This window comes from Protopterus annectens, chromosome 9.part0, assembly GCF_019279795.1.
Source record: "Protopterus annectens isolate FY-2018-M chromosome 9.part0, PAN1.0, whole genome shotgun sequence".
Taxonomy (NCBI): domain Eukaryota; kingdom Metazoa; phylum Chordata; order Ceratodontiformes; family Protopteridae; genus Protopterus; species Protopterus annectens.
The window spans coordinates 1,635,698,687-1,635,721,594 of NC_056743.1; the positions used below are offsets into that span (position 1 = coordinate 1,635,698,687).

The window sequence follows — 22,908 nt, forward strand, 5'->3', positions numbered from 1 at the left end:
AGTAACAAGAGCAACATATCTTCGTTTGTGCCATAACAGTAAGTCACCTTTGCTCTCCACCAAAAGAACATTCCATTCTTGTTTATGCCATAACAGTAAGTCACCTTTGCTCACCACCAAAAGAACATTCCATTCTTGTTTATGCTATAACATTAAGACACCTTTGCCCCCCCCCCCCAAATAGAACAATTCATTCTGGTTTGTACCATAAGAGTAACTCATCCTTGCCCCCCACACACAAAAGAACAGGGAAATGACACATTTTGCTAACAAAACCTCTTTGAAATGTTAAAAGTGCTATCAAAGGACCTGTCCTTGACACATTTGTACATATTTTTTATACAGGATTCCATTTTCATGTATTTTCAATCACGGGTACCTCTTAAATGGCTTGACAAACAGGCACATGCCATCAGTACACTTCTAACTAATGCATACAGATAAAAGTGTAAAAGCCTTTGCTTCACACTATTCTTAAATACATTCCAGGATATGCAGTATGTAGGTGACAAAATGGGAGCATACCTGCTGAAGTTCAGTACTCCTCTGTACAGATAAATCCTGAAGAAAAAAACATTTTTGCAGTCTTCCACACATATACAACTCTCCTCACCATCACTTTGGCTAGATACACGTTTGCCTTTTCATAATGGTGTAGATTATTGATAGAGTACATCTGTCTTTGTCTGTGTTTCATAGATGCAAATGACAGCATAAGCAGTTGTGGAGCTATTCAACAAGCTATAAAGCATCCATGTAGCCTCCATTCTGTTTTTTTTCCTGAATACCTCAATGCCATTGCAATACAGAAAAGGAAATTTTAACTGGACACAATGCTAGGGGCTGCTGCAATATTTCTAAATCTATATTTGCTATAGGCTGAAGCCAGTGCTGCTGGTGTTGGTGACAATAGGCCTAGGATGCGAAGGAGAAGAGTGATCAGGCCAAGATTAATTTTTCAGATGCTACATGACCTGAAGATTGTACAGCAGTACAGGGTGTACAGCAACACATTACAAGAACTCTGAGAGCTCTGTCACCCTCAATTCATAGCCAGATCCAACTGAGGGAAATCCATCCAAGTGTAAACTAGGGTATGTGTTGCCCTTAGAATATTACCTACAGGTACCTTTCAAAGACCAACTGGGGGTATGATGGGTGTGTCACAGGCATCAGCATCCAGGATCCTCCACCAGTTCCTGGATGCTATGCTCATGCATGCCAGTGAGTACATATGTTTTTCCTGTAGTTATGAGGAGAGGGCCTGCAATATGCAGAAGCTCTACCAGGTAGCACACTACCCTGAATTGCTGATTTCAAATTTTGCTTTGAGTGTATTCACATCATGATGCTCATAATTGTTGTGTAAATGTTATTGAATCCTACCCAGTAACTATTAATTTGTAATATTTTATCAACAACTTACAATATCTCAGAAACCACAAAAGTTATATTTACTGTTAGCAGCACTTGTTTCATCCAGCTGAGAGTTTTCATATGAGGCTAAGCAGTTTTTCTTGTTTGTTGGGATATTTAAGAGCATGAAATTTATGACAATATAAATAAATATTATACAAACAACAATTAATAGCTCTCTACTTGCACTAGACAAAGGTCAAATATCAATGTAGTTAGGTTTGTTATTATGTAAGCTTTAAGATTAAATATTTTAACATTTTGTATGTAGCATAGCATGATTTTGAGATTATTAATGCAAGTATGAGCAAGCAATATTTAGCATCTAAAGGCATCAGTAGGATGTAACTCCAGAAACATCTATAGGCATCATCTGACTGTAATGCGTTAATAACCATATAGATATCTGACAATATTTATTTGACTGATTTATCTTTATTTATTTGCTTGTTTGTGCTTGTTTTATTATCAATTTTTCCATTTGGTTTAGGCCCATTTTCAGTGGAGATTGGGAGAGGAAAAGCTCCAAAAATAAATCTATATGGTGTTTATCATTTTGAACTGACTATGATACTGCAAGCCATTGTCATGACTAATGTAATTATACAATTACTGCTCGCATGCTGAAAGCCACTTGATTTCATACTAGTTAAATGATTTCAACAATAAACTTACAAAGACAAAACATTGTAAATTACTTTTGACTTTTAATGTTTTATTAACATGGCAATTTATTTTAATAGCAGATTACGTTGCTGCTGCACTAATTACATATGAAGATATTTCAGCTAACATGCAGCCTGAAAGTGGTGAAGGAGCATATAAAGAGGAAAATAAAACAAATACAGCTCTTTACATGAATACAGACTATGAAGATGAAGACTACCAGCTGAAAAATGTTGAATTAGTCTCCAGAGTAATAAGTGCAACCATTAGTAATATAAACAGGCATAACCTAGCCAATCTAGTAAACATAACGTTTAAATATTTACAGGTAAATCAAGTTAATCTATTCTTTATATGACAGAATGTTATTTTCTGAACAGAGATTACAAATGTACTTATTTTTAAAATCGTTTTTTTCTTAAAACTTGCATTTTATCTGTCTCTGGCCTAGCACTCAAGTGTGGGGTCATTTACTGCACTGTTCTAACTTGTTGATACTTGTGAACCTCTGCTTTCTTTAAAAAAACAAAAACAAATCTTGCTTTTTTCCTACTTTTCTGACATTTAAAAAAGTTCAATTACAGATTTGCTGTTCTGAACTGTTTGTAAGTTTCTTGGAGGCCATTGTTTGCTTGGGCTAAAGGGAAGTCTCTGTGTTCATCAGTGGCAGTGATAAACATTGAGCAGCCTGCCTGCCCCTGTGGGAGTGGTTACTGCCTTGAAACTGTAGTTTTATTGGCCATTTTGGGTCAATTCCTAACTCCTTGATCTTTCTCTCTTAAAACCCGATTGCCTCGTGGTTTTGGCGTCTTTTTGGACTTGTTGGCTGTTGGTGAAGCACCCACCAAGAGGAGAAAATGCTGAGAGAAGAAAGGAGCCACTTTTGAGATTTTAAGTATTTTGCTTCGGATTATTTGTTAAGTTTTTCTGCATTGCCGCCTACTTTTGAGCATTTTCTGGCTTGTTAAATTTGATTTCTGTGTTGGTAACTGTATTTAGAACACAACCTAGAGCTGATAACTGAATTTCCTGCCTGCACTTATTTTTAAAATCGTTTTTTTTTTTTCTTAAAACTTGCATTTTATCTGTCTCTGGCCTAGCACTCAAGTGTGGGGTCATTTACTGCACTGTTCTAACTTGTTGATACTTGTGAACCTCTGCTTTCCTTAAAAAAAACAAAAAAAAAAAATCTTGCTTTTTTCCCACTTTTCTGAGATTTAAAAAAGTTCAGTTACAGATTTGCTGTTCTGAACTGTTTGTAAGTTTCTTGGAGGCCATTGTTTGCTTGGGCTAAAGGGAAGTCTCTGTGTTCATCAGTGGCAGTGATAAACATTGAGCAGCCTGTCTGCCCCTGTGGGAGTGGTTACTGCCTTGAAACTGTAGTTTTATTGGCCATTTTGGGTCAATTCCTAACTCCTTGATCTCCCTCTCTTAAAACCCTCTTTTGCGCGGTTTTGCGCGTTTTTGCACATAGCGCAATATCGAGCAGCGCCGCCTAATTGGGTTTAAACTATTCCTGGCTCCACAAAGTCTGCTCTTCACTTTTTCCCTTAGAACTGCTCTATCTCTCAAATTAAACACCATATTCTCATTCTAAGGCCCCTCACTGGTCCAAATAAGTAATTTTACAAGTTAGCACTAATAAACCATAAGCACTTCTTACTCTTATACTCTCTACGATTACCTTGTCCCCTATTGGTCCATTTTAATTCAGTTCCCTATATTACTCTAGCATGTCCAAAGGTCAGTCAATGGTTTCCTCTCCAGTCCAGCTGGTGAATCTGGGAATTTTGAGGCAATGTTACAACTGTCTCATGTACACGGACAACCCTCTCCTCCTCCAAACAGGTTCAAATATATGTGAGAGATGCAACCATATAGCCAAACTGGAGGCAGAGCTCTCTCATCTCAAAACTGGTGTAACCAGTCAGGAGGAGAAGGTAACCTCACACAACACAATTCCAGTATCACATAGTCCCACCACAACAGCGAACCAAACACATAAAACACAAAACACAAAAACATACTCGGAGGCTCTAAACAAAAATCTACCTAAGCAACAGAGACCTCCAAAGCAGACATCCAAGCAAACACTACCCCAAAACAAAACACGTACAACACATAGCACACAAAGTCAGTGTGCCAAGCAGTCACAGCCCTTAAGGCTGAATAACACACTTGATACTCTTGTAATAGGTGACTCTATTGTCAGACACACTGACGTCCCGCTCACCAGGCTGAATAAAGAGAAGGTCACAGTGAGCTGCCTGTCGGGCGCTAGGATCCGCCACATAACACAAGCACTCAGGTCACTCCAAAGCAAATACAAATATGACTCAGTCATTGTACATGCTGGCGTGAATGACCTGAAACGTACCTCCCTCGACTACATGAAAAGAGACATAGAGGAGCTCTCTGATCATGTAGCCCAGGCCGGTATGACCCTGACCTTGAGCAGCATCTTACCCTCACCTAGAATGATGCCACAGTATAAAGACAAAATGATCGATTTTAACAATTGGCTAAAATGTTGGTGTCATTCAAAGGGGATCCAGTGTCTGTCAGCCTGGGATGACATGCTCAACAAGCCACGTTGCTTCGCTAGGGACGGCTTGCATCTGTCGCCCTTGGGCTTTCGGATATTGGCAAAGGCTCTTGCCACCCCCAAAGTGCCTTTTTTAGGCAAGGCTCAAAAGTCAAACCCACCTCCATAGACAGCACAAGGAACAAGAAACTAAGGATAATGCTGCTAAATGCCAGAAGTCTTAACCTCAAGATGCATGCACTCAAAGCTCTCCTCAGTATGGAGAACATCGATATCTGTGCAGTGACAGAAACCTGGTTCAAGGCTCCAGAGAGCACCCCAGCACTACCAGGTTATACCTCATATCATGCTTTTCTGCCCCAAAACCCGGACCGAACCACAAAAGGAGGGGGAGTTTCCATATTTATCAAGGTTATCCACACCTCCAGGTTAGTGGTATTGCACAAAGTATCAGTGACCATCCATGTGCAACTGACAGTGGGCAAGACTGCTTTTCAGTTTATAGCATCCTACAGACCACCCTCTCAAAGTCAGGAATCCCACTCGGCTTTTCTGAAAACATTGGACAACATGAAGATCTCTCCGAACACCATTATATCGGGTGACTTCAACTACCCAAACATAGACTGGAAGCATTACTCAAGCCCCAGCACCTTAGCCCAAAGGTTCCTGGAATTTATAAACTCAAATGCTATGGAACAACTAGTCACCACTCCCACAAGAGGGCAAAACATACTAGACCTGATCATTACCAACATGGGGACTCTATGCTCCATACCAGAAATATATCCCTCATTGGTAAGATCAGACCATAAATTAATTTCACTGGATATCCACATCCCAACCCCACCCCCAGCCCAGAAAACCACAGTGAAAAACTTCTCAAAAGCGAACTTCACACTTCTCAAAACCGAAGTGGAATCCTTCAAGGCCCCACGGCCAGTGGAAACTACGGCCCAAACTGCAGAATCCTATATAAACGCATTCTGTGGTCATCTCCAGGAATTCATGGATCATGCTATCCCAAACAAAATCAAGACTCAATCATCCAAAGGCAGGCATCCAGTCTGGTGGACCCAAGCCGTAAATAAACTGTACAACAGAAGGTGGAAACTACTACATGATAGAGCAAAATCCCTAAAAGGGAAGGCATCTCTGATCAGTACTAGCAAAAAATTACGATCCCTCATAAAATCCTCCAAGGTCAGCTTCGAGAGAAAAATTGCACAGGACACTAAAGACAATCATAAGGCTTTTTTCAGTTATGTTAGGAACCTGGGATGCAACTCCCAGACTTGTTCTGAGTTGATTCTAAGTGACAAAAAATACACTGAACCCACAGACATTGCCAATATCCTGGCAGACAGGTTCAGTGCAAACTTCTACCCCCTCCAAAAGAGCAAGTATCTATCTCGGCAGAGTGCAGCCTCCCAAACATTTCTGATGCTCAGGTGAAGGCCGCCCTCTCCAAAGCAAAAAACACTGCTTCCATGGGACCAGATGGCATCCCGGGTTGTGTCCTACATGAACTCCACGAAGAACTAATCCCTCAAGTAAAACTGCTGTACAATCTCAGCCTCACTACAGGATATGTTCCCAAAGAATGGCGTACAGCAACAGTGGTCCCACTCCACAAAGGTGGCGCTTCTGCGGACCCTGGAAACTATCGCCCCATAAGCCTGACTAGCCTAGTCTGCAAGGCTATGGAGAGGATCATCATGGAACTCATAAACAAAGACATTGGGGACCTGCAGACACTAGATCCTACCCAATTTGGCTTCATCAAGGGCAGATCCTGCCTTTTGAACCAGGTCGACTTCTTCGAAACAGTCACCGAGGCCATAGATGAAGGGATGGTAGTCCACACAGCCTATCTGGACCTAGCAAAGGCATTTGACACAATACCCCACTCGGGCATCATAGATAAGCTATCCAGCCTAAACATAAACCCCTATGTCACAAGATGGGTCGCAAACTGGCTCAAAGACAGAACCCACAGAGTCAGAGTTGCTGGAGCCATGTCAGACTCGAAACCGGTCACAAGTGGCATCCCACAAGGTTCTGTCCTGGGACCTCTCTTGTTCAGTATTTACTTTTCTGAGGTCCAGGCCAACGTGGGAGGACTATGGCTCACCAAGTTCGCAGATGACTGCAAACTGGGCGCCATAATCGACTCTCCAGCTGACACAAATATCCTTCAAAAAGGTCTCGCAGAGACGGATAACTGGTGCCAGAGCCATGGTCTAACGCTAAATGCCAAAAAGTGTATAGTCATACCCTTTGGCAAAAACAATGTGCCCACAAATTACCACATAGGTGGTAACCCATTAAGTACAGAGAAAGTAATTAGGGATCTGGGGACCCAAGTTGATAGCAATCTCTCCTTTGACAACCACATTGCCAAAGTGGTTAGAAAGACCTTCTACATAGCCCACCTTATCATGAAAGGATTCTCATCTAAATCAAGAGAGGTAATCGTGCCCCTTTATTCATCCCTCATAGAATACAATGCCCCCTTTGGGATGTACCTTACCCGACACCTGCAGCAATTAGAAAGACCCCAAAAGTACCTCACCAGGAGGATCAAGGGACTCAAACAGATGCCATATGCTGCTCGGTTAAAAAAACTCCAGCTCTACTCAGTTGCATACCGCCTACTTCGAGGTGATCTATGCCTGACATATAAAGCTATGTCCAACCCAGAATTAATGGACATGCTCCACCTCAGTAAATCTAAATCCCTTAGAGCCACGCTCGAGGGACTTGAACCTCAGCACAGAAATAAATAGAACATGCTGGAGGGACAGATTCATAACCCAGAGGCTCCCTTCGCTCTGGAATAGAATTCCAATTCATGTTAGGCAGAGCACCTCACTGAATCTCTTCAAGAAGAATCTTGATGAGTGGATGGGGGATCATAGGTTTGTCCCGGGGATTACTTCTGTGTCACTATTAGACAGAGGCACAGTAAACTAAACTTTAAAAAGGGCACAGTATACTCAAATCAAGGGGTGGCGTAAGCCAAACACAATCGGGCTAGGCTTATAAATGCCCCAGGGCAGATAGCCTAGTATGAACCTATGAACCTATAAGTATAAAGATATTCTTTGTGTCAATGGAAGTCTGTGGAGTTCTTATAAAATATATTCCAGATATCTTTTAAGTGATATGTCATTAACATTAAAGGAATACCTGAGTCCACAGGGTCACTGAAATTTCATATTATATCATCACCCTTTCCTGAATGGTGAAGGTTTCTGTTTACCTTATGAATACTTGACTGCCAAACAGCTGAAACACTAACTGATCAGCCATAACTGCTCAATTCACAGCTTCGTTAAAAATAGCTACACAGCAGTTCAGTAGTTTTTTTACTTTTTTTCTCTTGTTTTTTTTTTTTTTTGGGGGGGGGGCATGACAATTGCATTCCCAGAATGTGGAGCATAGAACTGGCATTCCAGAAATGTCTTCTAAAACGAGTGCATCTGCTAATTTCTGTTTCATTGTTACAGCACTTGCAGCAGTTTCAATTTTATTTTAAAATATTTTTTGATGGGAGTGCATAGCATACATTAAGAGATGGTTCAAAAACTCATAAACATTCTGATATGGTTCCCAGAAGTCTGTCTTATAAAACATATGAAAGTCAGGAGGAAATTGTGTGTAAGAGGAAAAAATGTAGGCAATGACTGCTTATTGCAGAAATGCATATAATGTACATGTATTATAATACATATATTAAGGATTGCTATGCTATGCATTATATAAAGTATATTTTGCAGTCTTGCAAATAGGCATATTTGAGTGTCACCATAGATGCATATGTCTAGTATTAATAAGCATGTAAATGGAAGCCTCAAACACTGCTCAAGTTCTGTTAATATATTTAGCAGACATATAGCTGGTAGTGTACTAGGCTAATCTATTACTAGATGAAGGTACAGTAGCCACACATGCAGCTCAGTGAATTGTACTGTACAACTGATTCATCTTACTGAGTTACATATGCCCATGTAAGCAAGTGGACCAAATGAAGGAAAAATAAGCAATAAGGTCATACCTAAGTATACCGAATTTTTTTCAGGGTGCTAGACTGTAAATCTGCAGAAGGGGAAGAGGCCTATTTACAAGACAAATGGTGTAGAAAATAAGACAAAAAGCTGTCATGCCAGCACAATTGACATCAGGAAGAAGTGGGAAGTGTGAGTGATGTACATTCAAGGCACTAGACACTGAATTCTGCTCAGAAAAAAATCTGATTTGTAATTATGTGAAGGAACAAGTTAGTCATATTGACTTTGGATATGAAAATGATTTCTTTAAAGGAAAACTCCACGTTAGAATGCAAAAAAAAAATGTTTTCATTGTATCGTTTTCCAAGCTAATTTAATGCATCAAAATAATTTTCCGAGCTATTTTAATGCCTCAAAATCATTCCGTGTTTCTTTTGTAATTTTAATGTGTTTTCCTCAAAATGGTGGATAACGAGGCCAGGCTTGGTAACTTGAGCTTGTTTCCTTGCTTTCATTCCATCTTCCCAGAATACCTTTCAAGTCCTCTTCATATGAGTCATGCTAGGAAGTGGTATTGTTTTCTCAGGCCATTAAGGTAGAATGGCAGGACTGTGAAATACTGTCATCCAAACATACCTTCCATAACAGAGCTTCTTCTGTGTTTCCCTGTCTGAGCCTCATATATGTGTCTGCCAGAGTTTATGCTATAAATAGCTGTTAGCTACTTCCAGCAAAAGAAACTAGGTAAATAGTTTTTTACTTTCTTATGAATGATGCAGAATTCAAATGTGCTTTCCTAGTTCCTTAATTATTTCTGTCATGTTAACCCCCCTTTTTTCTATTTCATATTTATTTATACTTTAGCAACCAGACTTGAGAAAATCAGGATAGTATAGCCTCTTTGCAATAGGGACTAAAAGATCCTAGCTAGCCTCAGTTGCACAAGGCAGAGGAGTAAAGTCCTTTGTCCTAGGTTGTAAATTGCCTGCACGGTAAGTACAAATCTTGAACAAATTGAAACCCGAAGTGTGTCTTAGGATCTAAATAATGCAATATTAATATTGCAATGGACACTTCAGTAATAAAGACTGAGAAAAATGTATTCCAAACCTGTTTTAATGACAGATGAGTGCTGAATTAACAGTGTTGTACAAAAATCCAGTTCAGTTAACAACTTTATCGTACAAAGTTAAGAATGAGGGTGTGTGGGAGGTATGGTTGAAATGGGTGTAACATATTGGTGGTGTCAGTTATAAGTAGTCACTTTCCCTTTCTCTTAAACAAGTTGCAGTGCATCAACAGTAGTCTTGAGTCTCGAACTACATTTGAAATTCCAGGAACAAACAATCAACTCTTAGAATACTTGGTAATCATAAATACAAACAAATATGAATAGTCACTAAAATACATGTAAGACCTAAAAGTGCAAAACAATGCCTTTAGAAAGTCAAAGGTAGATTTTTTAATAAAAGGCTGGATTGTCTAAAAAATAATTAAAATCTTAAATAATTAAAAAACATGAATTAAACCATTAACAAACGAAAGAAATATATGTGTAGTAAAAACAATTATATAAATAAATAAATAAATATATATATATATATATATATATATATATATATATATATATATATATATATATATATATATACACACACACATATATATATATATATATATGTGTGTGTGTGTGTGTGTGTGTGTGTGTGTGTGTGTGTGTATGTAGGAATTGATAAAGAATTATCAGTTCAAAATTCATAAGTTGTCCTAACAGTGCTTTTGCTAGAAGCTTCATCAGATCTGCCTAATAGAATAAACTCAAAATGTATGTCTCAAAAAATAATAAAATAAAATAATATAGTGGAAAAGATGGTTGGGTCTTAGGTACTTTTTCATTTGTTGATATTGTGTTTATTCTTTAGGTGTTTCATTAAATCTTAAATGATTAAGGGCTTTAATGTTTCTAAGGGATGTGGTCTAATGTGATATTATATCATCTGTAGTCTGCATCCAAATTAAAAATGTGTGATGCCAAGGAACATTGAGTCAGGGGTACATTATTAGAAATGGGGAAAGAGCAGGGTGGGTTTATGGGTAAGGGTCGATAGTTAAGTATATACCAAATTCAAAGCTTGTTATATTTGTGAGGAGAAAGCCAGAGGATTCTTAGTTGAATAATCTTATGCACCTTGTAGTTTTACTATTTTAAATGAAATTTTAAAAAGTCCATCTGATAATGCAGGAAACTGTAGAAATACGTGGTGGAGAGTCAAAGATCAGGGATCAGATTGGATGGAGCTATGGCAGAAGTAAGAAAACAAACAATGGGGTTATAAGTCCTAAAATGGGAACAAAGAAGTGTAATACTTGCAATAGCTGCTAAAATAACAGCATCAGGATAAGTGGAACATAGATACGTTTGAAGAATCAAGCTCCTCTAGAGTAATAAAGAAGAAAATAAGCACCACTAATAGGTAAGGTGAAAGATTAATCAAAATTGGCTAAATAACAAATGGCATGCAAAATCCAGTAGATGTGGGATATCTGACAGAATCTAGCAGAATTGAGGATAATTAAAAATGTGTCAAGAAAGACTACATAAAAATAAAATAAATAAAAATGTTAACTAAAAAATAAAATATATAAAAGTAGCAAGGTACTTTCCATGTTAACAAAGAAAAAAAGGGGTGGCAAAGTGGAACTATCACAACTTACAAACTGGGATAACAAATACTTAAGGGGAGAGAAAGACAAAGAGTTATAAAAAATAGAGGAAGTCCACTGACTTTTAAAAATTTTCACAAACTATGTGGGAGTAGGATAGAAAGATCTCTTCAATGGGTTAGAATGCAATAACTATGTCTAAATAAAGTTAAGAATGGTCCAGAAATATAAATGAGTATAGAAAACCTTAAATAGAACTGTCCTAAAAAGTGGATCATAAATAACTATGTAACAGATATTTTGTATATTAAAGAATCAGGCTTAAGCAGAAAGTCCTAATAATATATATCCAAAGAAATCAAAGTAAAGTGAAAATAAAAGTAGGAATATCAAGAACGGATTAAAAAAAGAAACAGAAATAGACGTGCTGGTTTGGTCTTGGGAGCTTATAATTAATTTAATGTTGCTTTTATGTGTTTCATTGAACCACATAAGGATAAGGTTATTAAGAGATGTGGTGTAATGTATTATTATATTGTAGGGAGCCTGCATCCCTGGATCTTACAAACTACAGGGTACAATGCCACAAAAAATTGAGTGAGAGGTCATTTATTAGAAATGGGGTGAGCATCTGGTGGATGTATGGGTATGGGATGAAAAATAACTATTCCCAAAATCATAGCTTGTTATGTTTGTGAGGACTAAAGTCCAAGGATTCTGGATTACATATTCTAAATGGACCGTGTTGTTTTACTTTTCGTAAAGAAAATTTTAAAGGATCATCCAAGAAATCAGGAAATTGCAGTAATATGTAGTGTTGAGTCGAAGGTGGGGGGTTGTGTGGAATGAATGGGTGTGATCCTTTAGAAATTAAAAAGGAAATTATTAAAAGCAAGGAAAGTGGTTCAGATGTGGTTAATACTTTGCTATTGCTGTTATAAGAGTAGTATCAGACCTTTTCGGAGAATTGAGTCTCCTCAGAGAAGAAAAGACACAAATAATAAAAAATAGTGAATGCAGCAAAATATTTATCAAAATAAGGCTAAAACGTTCATTATGTGCATTCTCTAAGGGATTCAGGGGAAAAAAGGATTAGGGATAGAAAAGGCAACAAGAACGCAAATATATAAACATTGTAGGGTACATTGCAATTCGATAAAAAATGGCTGGAAAAGTGGAACTCTCTCTATTTAAAATAGGGATAAAAGATACTGAAGGGGAGAGAGCATACTAGGGAGACTAGAAACAACAGAGAGTGTCTGTTGATGTTTGATAGTTATTGCTTACCATGTGGGGAAAGGATAAAGAAACCCATTTAATGGGTTAGAATGTAACAATCTTGTGTAAATTTAATTAAAAAATACTTTAGAGTAGCACTAAAATAACAAATGGGAATAAAAAAGGTGGAGTACAACCTTTCCAATATGTGGACAATATATACTTCCTATTAAAGGACCATCCAAAGCAAAAAGTCACAATGAAACATGCAAAGAAAATACAATAGTGCAATTAAGAACAATCAAGTGGGAATGAAGTAAACTTTAAAAATAAATGAGAGGGGATCATTTGACATAAGAAATGGTGCTGAATTTTGGACTGTCCATGACTCCAAGTTAAGCAACAATTAACTCAAAAGGAAGTGAACCATCAGAAAGGGGAGTGTAGTAAGACTGATGAAGAGCATTGGTCATAAAGTTTGAATTGGACAATATTTTTTTCTCTTCTCAGTATTGAGGTTGAAATCCTGCAGTGCACCACATTCCCAATCATGTCCATTTAAAGTCATGATTCAGAAATACAAAAATGATAAAAAATTGGACATGGCTAAAGAAAATATAACTGAGGAAGAAAATTATTTCAGAGCTAATAAAATAAAAATAAAATAAAGTTAAATAAAAAGTCAGATAAAAAGTCTTGGTTTGAGGGTGCCTTACAGTCCTTGCTCCAATGAGCTTCACTGGATCCTCTTTACAGGAGCGGCCTTATGTCAACTGGTGCCCTAGGCAAAAGGGCTCCACAGCACCCCCCACCACACTACCCAATGCTCCCATCCTAGTCTACTTACACCAAATAAATACTGGTAAAGTGCCCCTACTAAAGTGGCACCCTAGGTGGCCACCTAGTTGTCCTATGCCTAAGGCTGGCTATGCCTCTTTAAATGCAATGTGTAAAGGTAAAACTACTCCACTGTCTAGTCCAATTTACTTGGGGAAGCAGGGTCTCAACAATAAAAGAATATGTCATCTTCATGCTTACTTGGTGCAATGAGGAAATGTTAGTTATTAAAGTAAGGATCAAGGATTTAAAGGATGTGGTCCATCATGTACATATTCTGTCTGTGGCTTGCATCCCTGTATCTTATAAATCAAACAGGTGTGGTGCAAATATTAAAATAAAAGGGTCTGTTATAAGCTTAAAGGAGAGAAATGGGTGGGTTTATGGTTAAGCACAAAAGATTAGTCACAAATAAAATTCACAGAGTATCATGACAGTAGAAACCAAACTCAAGGATTCTGGGTGGAATAATCCAATAGCACCATTTATCAATCTTTCCAATTCAAATTATTTTTCCACCTCCATGATACTCCCCTTGATGATGTTAATTGCTTCTTAACTTGGAGTCATGGACAGTCTAGAATTCAGCACCATTTCTTATATCGGATGATCCCCTCTCATTTATTTTTAAAGTTTATTTCATTCTCGCTTGATTGTCCTTACTTGCACTATTGGATTTTCTTTGTGATTTTCCTTGCAACTTTTTGCTTTGGTCAGTCCTTAAATAGGAGGTATCTACTGTTCACATATTGGGAAGGTCATACTCCACTTTTCTGATTGACATGTATTATTTTAGTGCTATTCTAAAGTATTTTTTATTAGATTTACACACGATATTTACATTCTAACCTATTACTCGGGTTTCTCTATACATTTCCCACTTGGTAAGTGATGACTGTCAAACATTGACAGATAACCACTTTTGTATCTAATCTCCCTAGCTTGTTCTCTCCCTTTAAATATCTTTTATCCCTATTTTAAATAGAGACAGCTCCACTTTGCCAACCTTTTTTATGGAATTACAACGTACCTTGCTATTTTTATATATTGGCTTTCTTGTCACCTTTTCTATCCTTGATACTTTTTTCCAATCCCTTAGACAATGTGCGCCATTTATGTTTTAGTCATATTTTGATTTATCTTTCAGTTTATTCACTATTTTTAATTATTTGAATCTTTTTTTCCTCCAAGGAGACTCAGTTTCTGGAATAGTTTATTGTTCACTGTCCATTACTACTCTTATAACAGCAATAGTAATGCATTACATTACCTACATATACTCCAGTTGCCTTGATTTAAATTCTATTTTTAATTTCTAAAGGACCACACCTACTTGTTCCACACAAACACCCCTACCTTTGACTCACCACAGTGTATTACTGAAATTTCCTACTTTCTTGAATGATCCTTTAAAATTTTCTTTAAGAAGTGTAAAACAGCACAGTATATGTAACCCAGAATCCTCAGATATTTGTCTTCACAACCATAACAAGCTGTGATTTTGAGATAGATTGATTTTTCAACCCATATGCATACACCCACAGAGTGCTCTCCCCATTTCTAATAAATGATCCCTTACTCAAATTTCCGTGGTGTTGCAATCCCTAATTTGTAACAGCCAGGGATGGAAACTACCTACAATATAATAATACATTAGACTTAATAACCTTATCTTTATGTGGTTCAATGAAACACCAGAAAACAAAATCAAATTAATTATAAGGTCCCTATGTGGTTCAGTAAAACACCAGAAAACAACATCAAATTAATTATAAGCTCCCAAGACCAACCCAGCTCATCTGTTTTCATTTTTTCTCTGTTCTTGATTATTCCACTTTACTTGGATTTTTTGTATATATATATATATATATATATATATATATATATAAAATTAGGATTTTTTGCTTAAGCCTGATTTTTTAATATATAAATATCTATCACATATTTATTTATGATTCACTTATTAGGACAGTTAGACTTACGGTTGTTTTATACCTATTTATATTGTAGGGCTATTCTTAACTTTATTTATGCAGAGTTGTTGCATTCTAACCTATTGAACAGCTCTTTCTATCCTATTCCCACATAGTTTGTGATGATTTTTAAAAGTCGTTGGACTCCCTCTATTTCGTCTAACTCCTGGCCATTCTCTCCCCTTAAGTATTTTGTTACCCTGGTTTTTAAGTTGATATAGTCAATGGTGGTGCAGAGATTAGTGTTGTCACCTCACAGCAATCGGTTTTCTGGCTTGATTCTTGGTTGGAGTGCCTTCTGTGTGGGGTCTGCATGCCCTCCATCCTTTCAATTGGGCTTTCTCTGGGTGCTCTGGTTCTTGCCACAGTCCAAAGGCATGGATATGGAGCATTTCTCCCCAGGCCTCTGCCCCAGTCAGACTTTCCTGGTAAACAAATGTTAAATAAATAAAAATAAAACTTTCCCTCTCTCCTTTTTCTTTGTCAAGTTGGAAAGAACCTTACTATTTTTATATATGTTATTTTTTGGTTAACATATTTCTTTCTTTATTTTATTTTTATGTAGTCTTTCTTGACACATTTTTAATTATCCTCAATTCTGCTTGGTTCTGTCAGATTTCCTGCATCCCTTGGATTTTGCATGCCATTTGTTTGGTCTTTCACCTCACCTAATAGTATTGGTTACTTTCTTTTTTATTTCTCTGGAGGGGCTTGATTGTCCGAATGAATCTATGTTCCACTCATCCTAATTCTGTTATTTTTAGCAGCTATTACAAGCACTACACTTGTTTGATCCACGTTTAGGACTTATAATCCCCTTGTGTGTTTTCTTAGTTCTCACACAGCTCTATCCACTCCTATCCTCAATCTTCAGTTCTCCACCATGTATTTCTACAATTTGATACATTATCAGATGGAGTTTTTAAATTAAAATTTCATTTGGAATAGTAAAGCTATATAGTCCAAAAGATTATTTAACCCAGAATCATGTGGCTTTGTTCCTCACAACCATAACAAACTTTGAATTCAATATATACTTAATTATTGACCCTTACTCATAAACCCACCCTGTTATCTCCCCGTTTCTAATAATGTACTCCTGACTCAATGTTCTTTGGCACCTCACCCTTTTAATTTATATGATTCAGAGATGCAGATTACAGATGACATTACGTTAGACCACATCCCTTAAAAGCCCTGAAAACCTTAATTGTTTAAGGTTTAAGAAAACACCTAAAGCATGAGCACACCATCAAATGAATTAAAGTTCCCAAGACAGCTTTTCCACTATATATTTTTATGTTTTTGAGGCATACATTTTGAGTTTATTCTATTAGGCAGATCTGATGAAGCTTCTAGCAAAAGTGCTATTAGGACATCTTACTATATGTGTGTGTGTGTGTGTGTGTGTGTGTGTGTGTGTGTGTGTGTGTGTGTGTGTGTGTGTGTGTGTGTGTGTGCGTGTGTGTGTGTGGTATACATTTATTTTCTTTAATTTGTTAATGGTTTAATGTTTTTAATTTTTAAGAAATTAATTCTGAGACAATCCGACCTTTTTTTAAAATCTACTTTTGGCATTCTAGGGGAATTGTTTTGCACATTTAGGTCTTACATATATATTTAGTAACTATTCTTTTTGGTTTGTATTTATGATTACCATGTATTCCAAGAGTTGATTAGTTGTTACTGGAATTTCAAATGTAGCTCAACACTCTGAACTGCTGTTGAATTTTGGTGTACTACAACTTCTTTAATGGAAAAGGCCATTGGCTACTTTTAAATTACACCCATTTAAACCACTCCCCCTACACATCCTCATTTTTAACTTTGAACAATAAATTTGTTAACTGAACCGGATTTTTGTACAATGCTGTAATTCAGTGGTCATCTGCCATTAAACTAGTTTTTGATTATATTTTCCTGAGTCCATATTACAGAATTGTTCACTGAGATATTAATATTGCATTATCTACATCCTAAGATATACTTTGAGTTTCAGTTTGTTCAATATTTCTACTTACCATGGAGGCAGTTTGCATCCCACAGCAAAGGAATTTATTTCTCAGGCTTGCACAACCGAGGCTAGCCAAGAGCCTTTAGTCCCTATTGCAGAGAGGTTATACCATCTTGATTTTACTCGTCTATTTTTTTTTGCGACTTCAGATTCCAACATTTAGGAATGCTGTAATTTTCTGCTAGTCTATGACCCATGTTCATCAAGGGCCCCTAAAATTGTTCATCAAGTTTTTTTTTTTGTTTGTTTTATTTCTTCACCACTGGCTGTGCAGCTGCCATCCGGAAGTTAGCACCTTGGACCTGACATGCCTACTTCCATGACAGAATATTCTTGGTTTTAAAGATATAATGGCAACACCTAGTCCTAATTATGATTTTAATCCACAGACTTTCAAGACTAATGGTGAAGCCACAACGAATGCTGAACTTATACTGTCTCAACTGGAAAACAATCCCTATCTCTGAAAAGCTTATAGTGGAAGGAATTATGTTTACACCTGCTTGCACAGACAGTACAGAAGCCTTGAGACTTCTTAAGAAGCTTAATAGCAGATAAATTGATGAGCAACTAGTGGAATAATGGGAGGAATCATTGACTAATGCAGGTTTGAATTTGGTCAGCATTTTCTGACCAACAACAGAAAATTACAGTTAAAATACAGAACATAACTGTCAAACAGTGAGAAAGCTTGTTCAAGTATTAACATCAAAGAAGACAGATTCAGAGCAATCTCAGTAAAATTTTATGTTTTGGACCTGAATCTTAAAGAAAAGAAACTAAGCAAATTAGATCAAATCATTATAAGAAGAACTCCAAGGAGAAGACAATACATATCCCCAAAGGAGACCAACGCAGGACTGATAACCCAAGACTACATTTTTTCCTCAGACTCAGAAACAACAAACCTGACCCCAGGCACTACCCCTTGAATCATACAACATATACAGAAGACGCTCAGATGAGGACTCCATAACCATCGCAGCAATCACACTCCAAGAACAACTGGGACCACAGAATCAACAAATCACCAAAGGGGAATTACCATCACAGGGAATGCACTTGGCAGGAGAAGATCAAGCTAAAGCAGCTTTGAAAACCTCCAAAAGAACCCCCAAACAGAAAAGACAGATGGAAAAGGACAAACAACCCACAAATGTGAAAGTTTGGAAGTACTCCACTAAAGCCTTGGCTGATGCCAAATGAAGGGTGCTGGAAAAAGGGCTCAGCTGTATATCTCAGAAATGCAGGAACATTGTTTGGGTCTATATCATATGAGCGAATCGCACAAATTGCAAACACTCATAATATCAAATGTACCGGACCTCAAACTTCCTACACCCCATGCTAAATATATATTCCAACTCCAAGATCACACTACAGTGAAGAAAAGGCAAATATCCCATTCTTCACTGTACTGCGATCTCAGAAAAAGCACTTCAAGGTCTGGTACATTCAATATTATGAGCGTTCACAATTTGTGTGATTTGCTCATATGATATAGACCCACATTGTTTATACGTTCATCCACTTGAAACTTTTTATGAGGAAATTGAATTTAAAAAATATTTTTCCACAACAAAGAATATAAGGATCCCTTTGACACCACTCTAATCCAAAAATGGAAGAAACTTATCTATTTCTGTCCTCCACTGCACCCAGCAATTACTGTTTTTGAAAATAAATGCAAAGCTGACTTAAGGGAATTCCTAAGTAGATCACTCAGGAGGAAAACTTTACTATCTCAAATGGGATGAAAAAGCAGCTTTGAGAAAGGTTACACCAGACGACTCATGAAAGCTGACAAGGACGGCAGAATATTAATTACAGATACAGAGTATTATAACAACAAAATCATTGTGATGTTGGACAACCTGAATTATTATGAATCAGTAAATATTACCCACATTACTGGAGCTTATGATGATATCAAGACTCAACTTACTGAACTGAACAATGAATGGCTGATCAGCAATACCTTATTTGAATTCCTATCAGTGTACCCCTCTTGTCCCCCAATTTCTTTGGGATACCTAAACCACATAAAACATACTGGACCCTCCATATAGACCAGTAATTGCTAGTGGTGGAAGCATAACTGAAGCAATTGCAATATACCTTGTAGTGCAAATAAAACCTCTGGCCAAAAGAAATCCTTCATTTGTTTTAGATACTAATGATTTTCCAAGAAAAATTGATGTGGAGTCACTTTGCACACTATTAAACATGATTTTTGCATTACGGTGGTGATTGAAGCCTATGAAGAACAGCATTCATCCCTGTAGGTGAAACAGAGTCACTTGGTAGTTGTTAAATTACTACTGGATAACAATTATTTCAGATTCAACAATTTTTACTGCCAAACAAGGGGGGTTGCCATGGGGCAGCCACAGACCCCACTTAGCTAACACTGCACTGGGGGAAATGGGAGAAGGAAAATATCAAGAATTCCCTTCACCAACACATAGGCTATTATCTGTGCTTTACTGATGATATATTCATCATTTGGAACGAAAATGAAAGTCATCTATATGAATCTTATAATTACATCAATCAATCAACCATTTTTTGAAATTTAGAACTTACTGCGGTCCGAAAACTGTGAATTTTCTTGACCTATGAATCAGCAAAGTAAATAATGGACTTGGGCTCAAAAATGATCTTTGTAGGAAGCCTACCAGGGTGAATTTACTTTTGCATCATGACAGTATGGATCCACTCAAGCATAACAAAAATGAAAGTAAGTCACCCAAAAGCTCATAACAGACATGTTCCTTCCCATTATTAAAGGCAAAACTCTAGACCTAGATTGCCCTCATCCACAAAAACACCTTTACAATGATCCTGACCTATGCAGAATGGCGAGAAACCTCAGTAACCTGGAACACAGTATTACAATGTTCATTACCTACTCCACTGACTGTAAGGAAGTGACAGCCATAATTAGGAATAACTGGTCGAAAATAAGGGAAAACAACACCATAAACAATATTCTGCCGACATTTCCTTTTGCAGAATAATTGCCCATCTTAGGAAAAAGGATTAGCTAAAGGAATACATTCATGTTGTCCCCCTTCTTGTATTTATTGTCACCTCATGAGCACCAAAAAAGGTTTTAAATTCTGAAGCTCAAAGAAATATTACCCTGCAAATTCCACGGTAACTGAAAGAAAAAGTAATATTAGAGCCTACTGTAACAAATATAAAGCATTCTATATGGGTAAAACAGTTAAGCTCAAAACCAGAATACATAAAAAGAACAACTGGGCTAACTATGACTATCAGCAGATACAAAAAAGGATACAATTCCACGACACTAGTAATTCCACCACACTAGTAATTAAAATCCAAAAATCTGGCGTTTATTGAGTGCTTTCACACCTGATAGTTCTTCAGAATTAACTAACACTACTAAGCACAAAGTTTAAGTAGATCAATCAATCAATCAATCAACAATCTTGATTGCTCAATTAAAATTCAGTTACAAAGTATTTATACACAATACAAATTCATTGTACCAATACATACAATAAATATTATCATTTTTGGGCTCTAGCTTTAAGAACAGACAGTAAAGAGTATTATGATTTAACCCAGACTCTATTGTGGCATTTAATTTTAATTGCCATTTCAATTCATTTTTTTCTATCTGTAGTTCCCACTATCCACCTCTGGATGTTCTGGGAATTATTTCCAGTATACCAAACCTAAATTGTGTGAACCCTTGGCATTTTAATGAATGTTTGTACAATGCTTTATTTATATTATGATTGTTAATTGCATATACATGTTCATAAATCCTCCTTCTGAATTGCCTTTTAGTTTTCCCCACATAATAATATTCACATGTTTTACATACAGCTATGAAAACTAACCATTTGGTGACACAGTAACATTGTCTTAAAATATACGGTTTGGTACATTTCATAGTTATAAACATTGCTTCTCCAGTATGTAAGCACATTGTGAACAAGAACCACATTATTGGTCCCTTTGTTGTTATACATGGATGTCACAACTGGATGTTCAAATAAGTATTTTAAATGTATTCCCATCTTATGCACAAACTTAGGAACTCAATCTTATACACAAACGTAGGACTCAACATGGGAACAGTGTTCTCAGGGTATTAACATCTCTAATTACACAGATATGGAAATTAATGAAACCCATTTTTCTCTTTTTAAGAAGAGTTTTAAGTTTATTCCTTCCTGTAAAATTGAGGTTACATATATTTTAACTGAATTAAAACTTTTTTTGAGAAAGCTTAATTTTCAAATTATATTTCAAGATGCAAAGACAACTAGTTTACTGAAGTCAACCATTGACAAATGTTTAAAAAGAAAGAGTTTATTTAACCCTCCTGTTCACCCTACCATCCTTGCTTAGAAAAAAATCTGCACAAGCAATATTTACTCATTAGTGAATAAGAAGAAACTGAGACATTTTAATTTATGTAAACAAGAATTTGAACTACTTAGACAAATTAGGGATAATGACACTCTTCGGGTTATGAAACCTGACAAGGGTTGAGGGGTGGTTTTAGTTGACAAAATTGATTATATTAGTCAGATGTTACAGATTCTGTATGATACAAATAAATACTCAGAGACCTCACAAAATGAAGTGATGATAGCACATAGGAAAGTTTCTTGAGGATGCTTTATATCAGGGGTTATTTCAGAGGACTTAAGAGTTTCTTTAAAAATGAACATCCTCTTATTCCACAAGCCTTTTGTATTCCAAAGGTTCACAAAGATGTGGTTACCCCCCCCTTACAAAGTTATAATTGCAGCTCATGACAACACCACTTACCCCTTGGCGGCATTTATAGGCAGGTTATTGAAAAAAACTTTGACATATATTGACTATCTATTATGCGATTCCTGGGACTTTTTGTCCAGGATTAAACAAGAATGGCATAAAGATAGTTTAGCTTTACTACGATGGACGTGAAAGATCTTTTTACCTCGATCCCCCATAGACAAGGCCTAATGCTTTTTACAGAGGCTATCATTAAACTTACTGACTTAAGTAACAACATGGTTAAATTTGTCATTGAAGTTATGGAAATTATTTTAGAAAACAATTTCTTTACATTTGAAAGAGGATTTTTTAAACAGTCTAAGGGCATAACAATGGGGGCAAGTTGTGCCCCCCATTTACACCAATTTAGTGATGTTTGCCTGGGAACAAAGACATGTGTTTAATTCTAAGATTCAGGAGGAGTGGATGACATATTTGCATTATCTAAATGATATATATATTCTATGGAAGGACAAGACATCGATTAGTGATTAATTTACTGCCCATTTGAATGATATTTCTTCATTTTTTAAATTTACTAGTATGTGCTCAGAGACAAGTGTGGATTTTTTAGATGTTACTTTAGCTAAAGATTTGACTAAAGGTATATTAATATCAAGAAATTTTAGAAATTAGATTTTCTATAATAATTACTTAGACTATCAAAGTAGTCACCAGGGTTTTGCAAAATAGAACATATTTAAGGGACAGCTAGTCCAGGTTGCCTGGTTGAGTTCCAACCTTGAAATTTTTAAA

At 36.7% G+C, this 22,908-nt stretch overlaps 1 protein-coding gene across 1 annotated transcript in view; it reads left to right on the forward strand.

The window, feature by feature from the left end:
* The window catches only part of LOC122810735 (adhesion G protein-coupled receptor E5-like), a 236,977-nt gene that overhangs the window by 12,308 nt on the left and 201,761 nt on the right, over window positions 1–22,908 (forward strand). Inside the window, exon 3 of the mRNA XM_044082298.1 lies at window positions 2,163–2,410. Coding sequence (XP_043938233.1) covers window positions 2,163–2,410 — 248 coding nt within the window. The remainder of the gene's footprint in view (window positions 1–2,162; window positions 2,411–22,908) is intronic.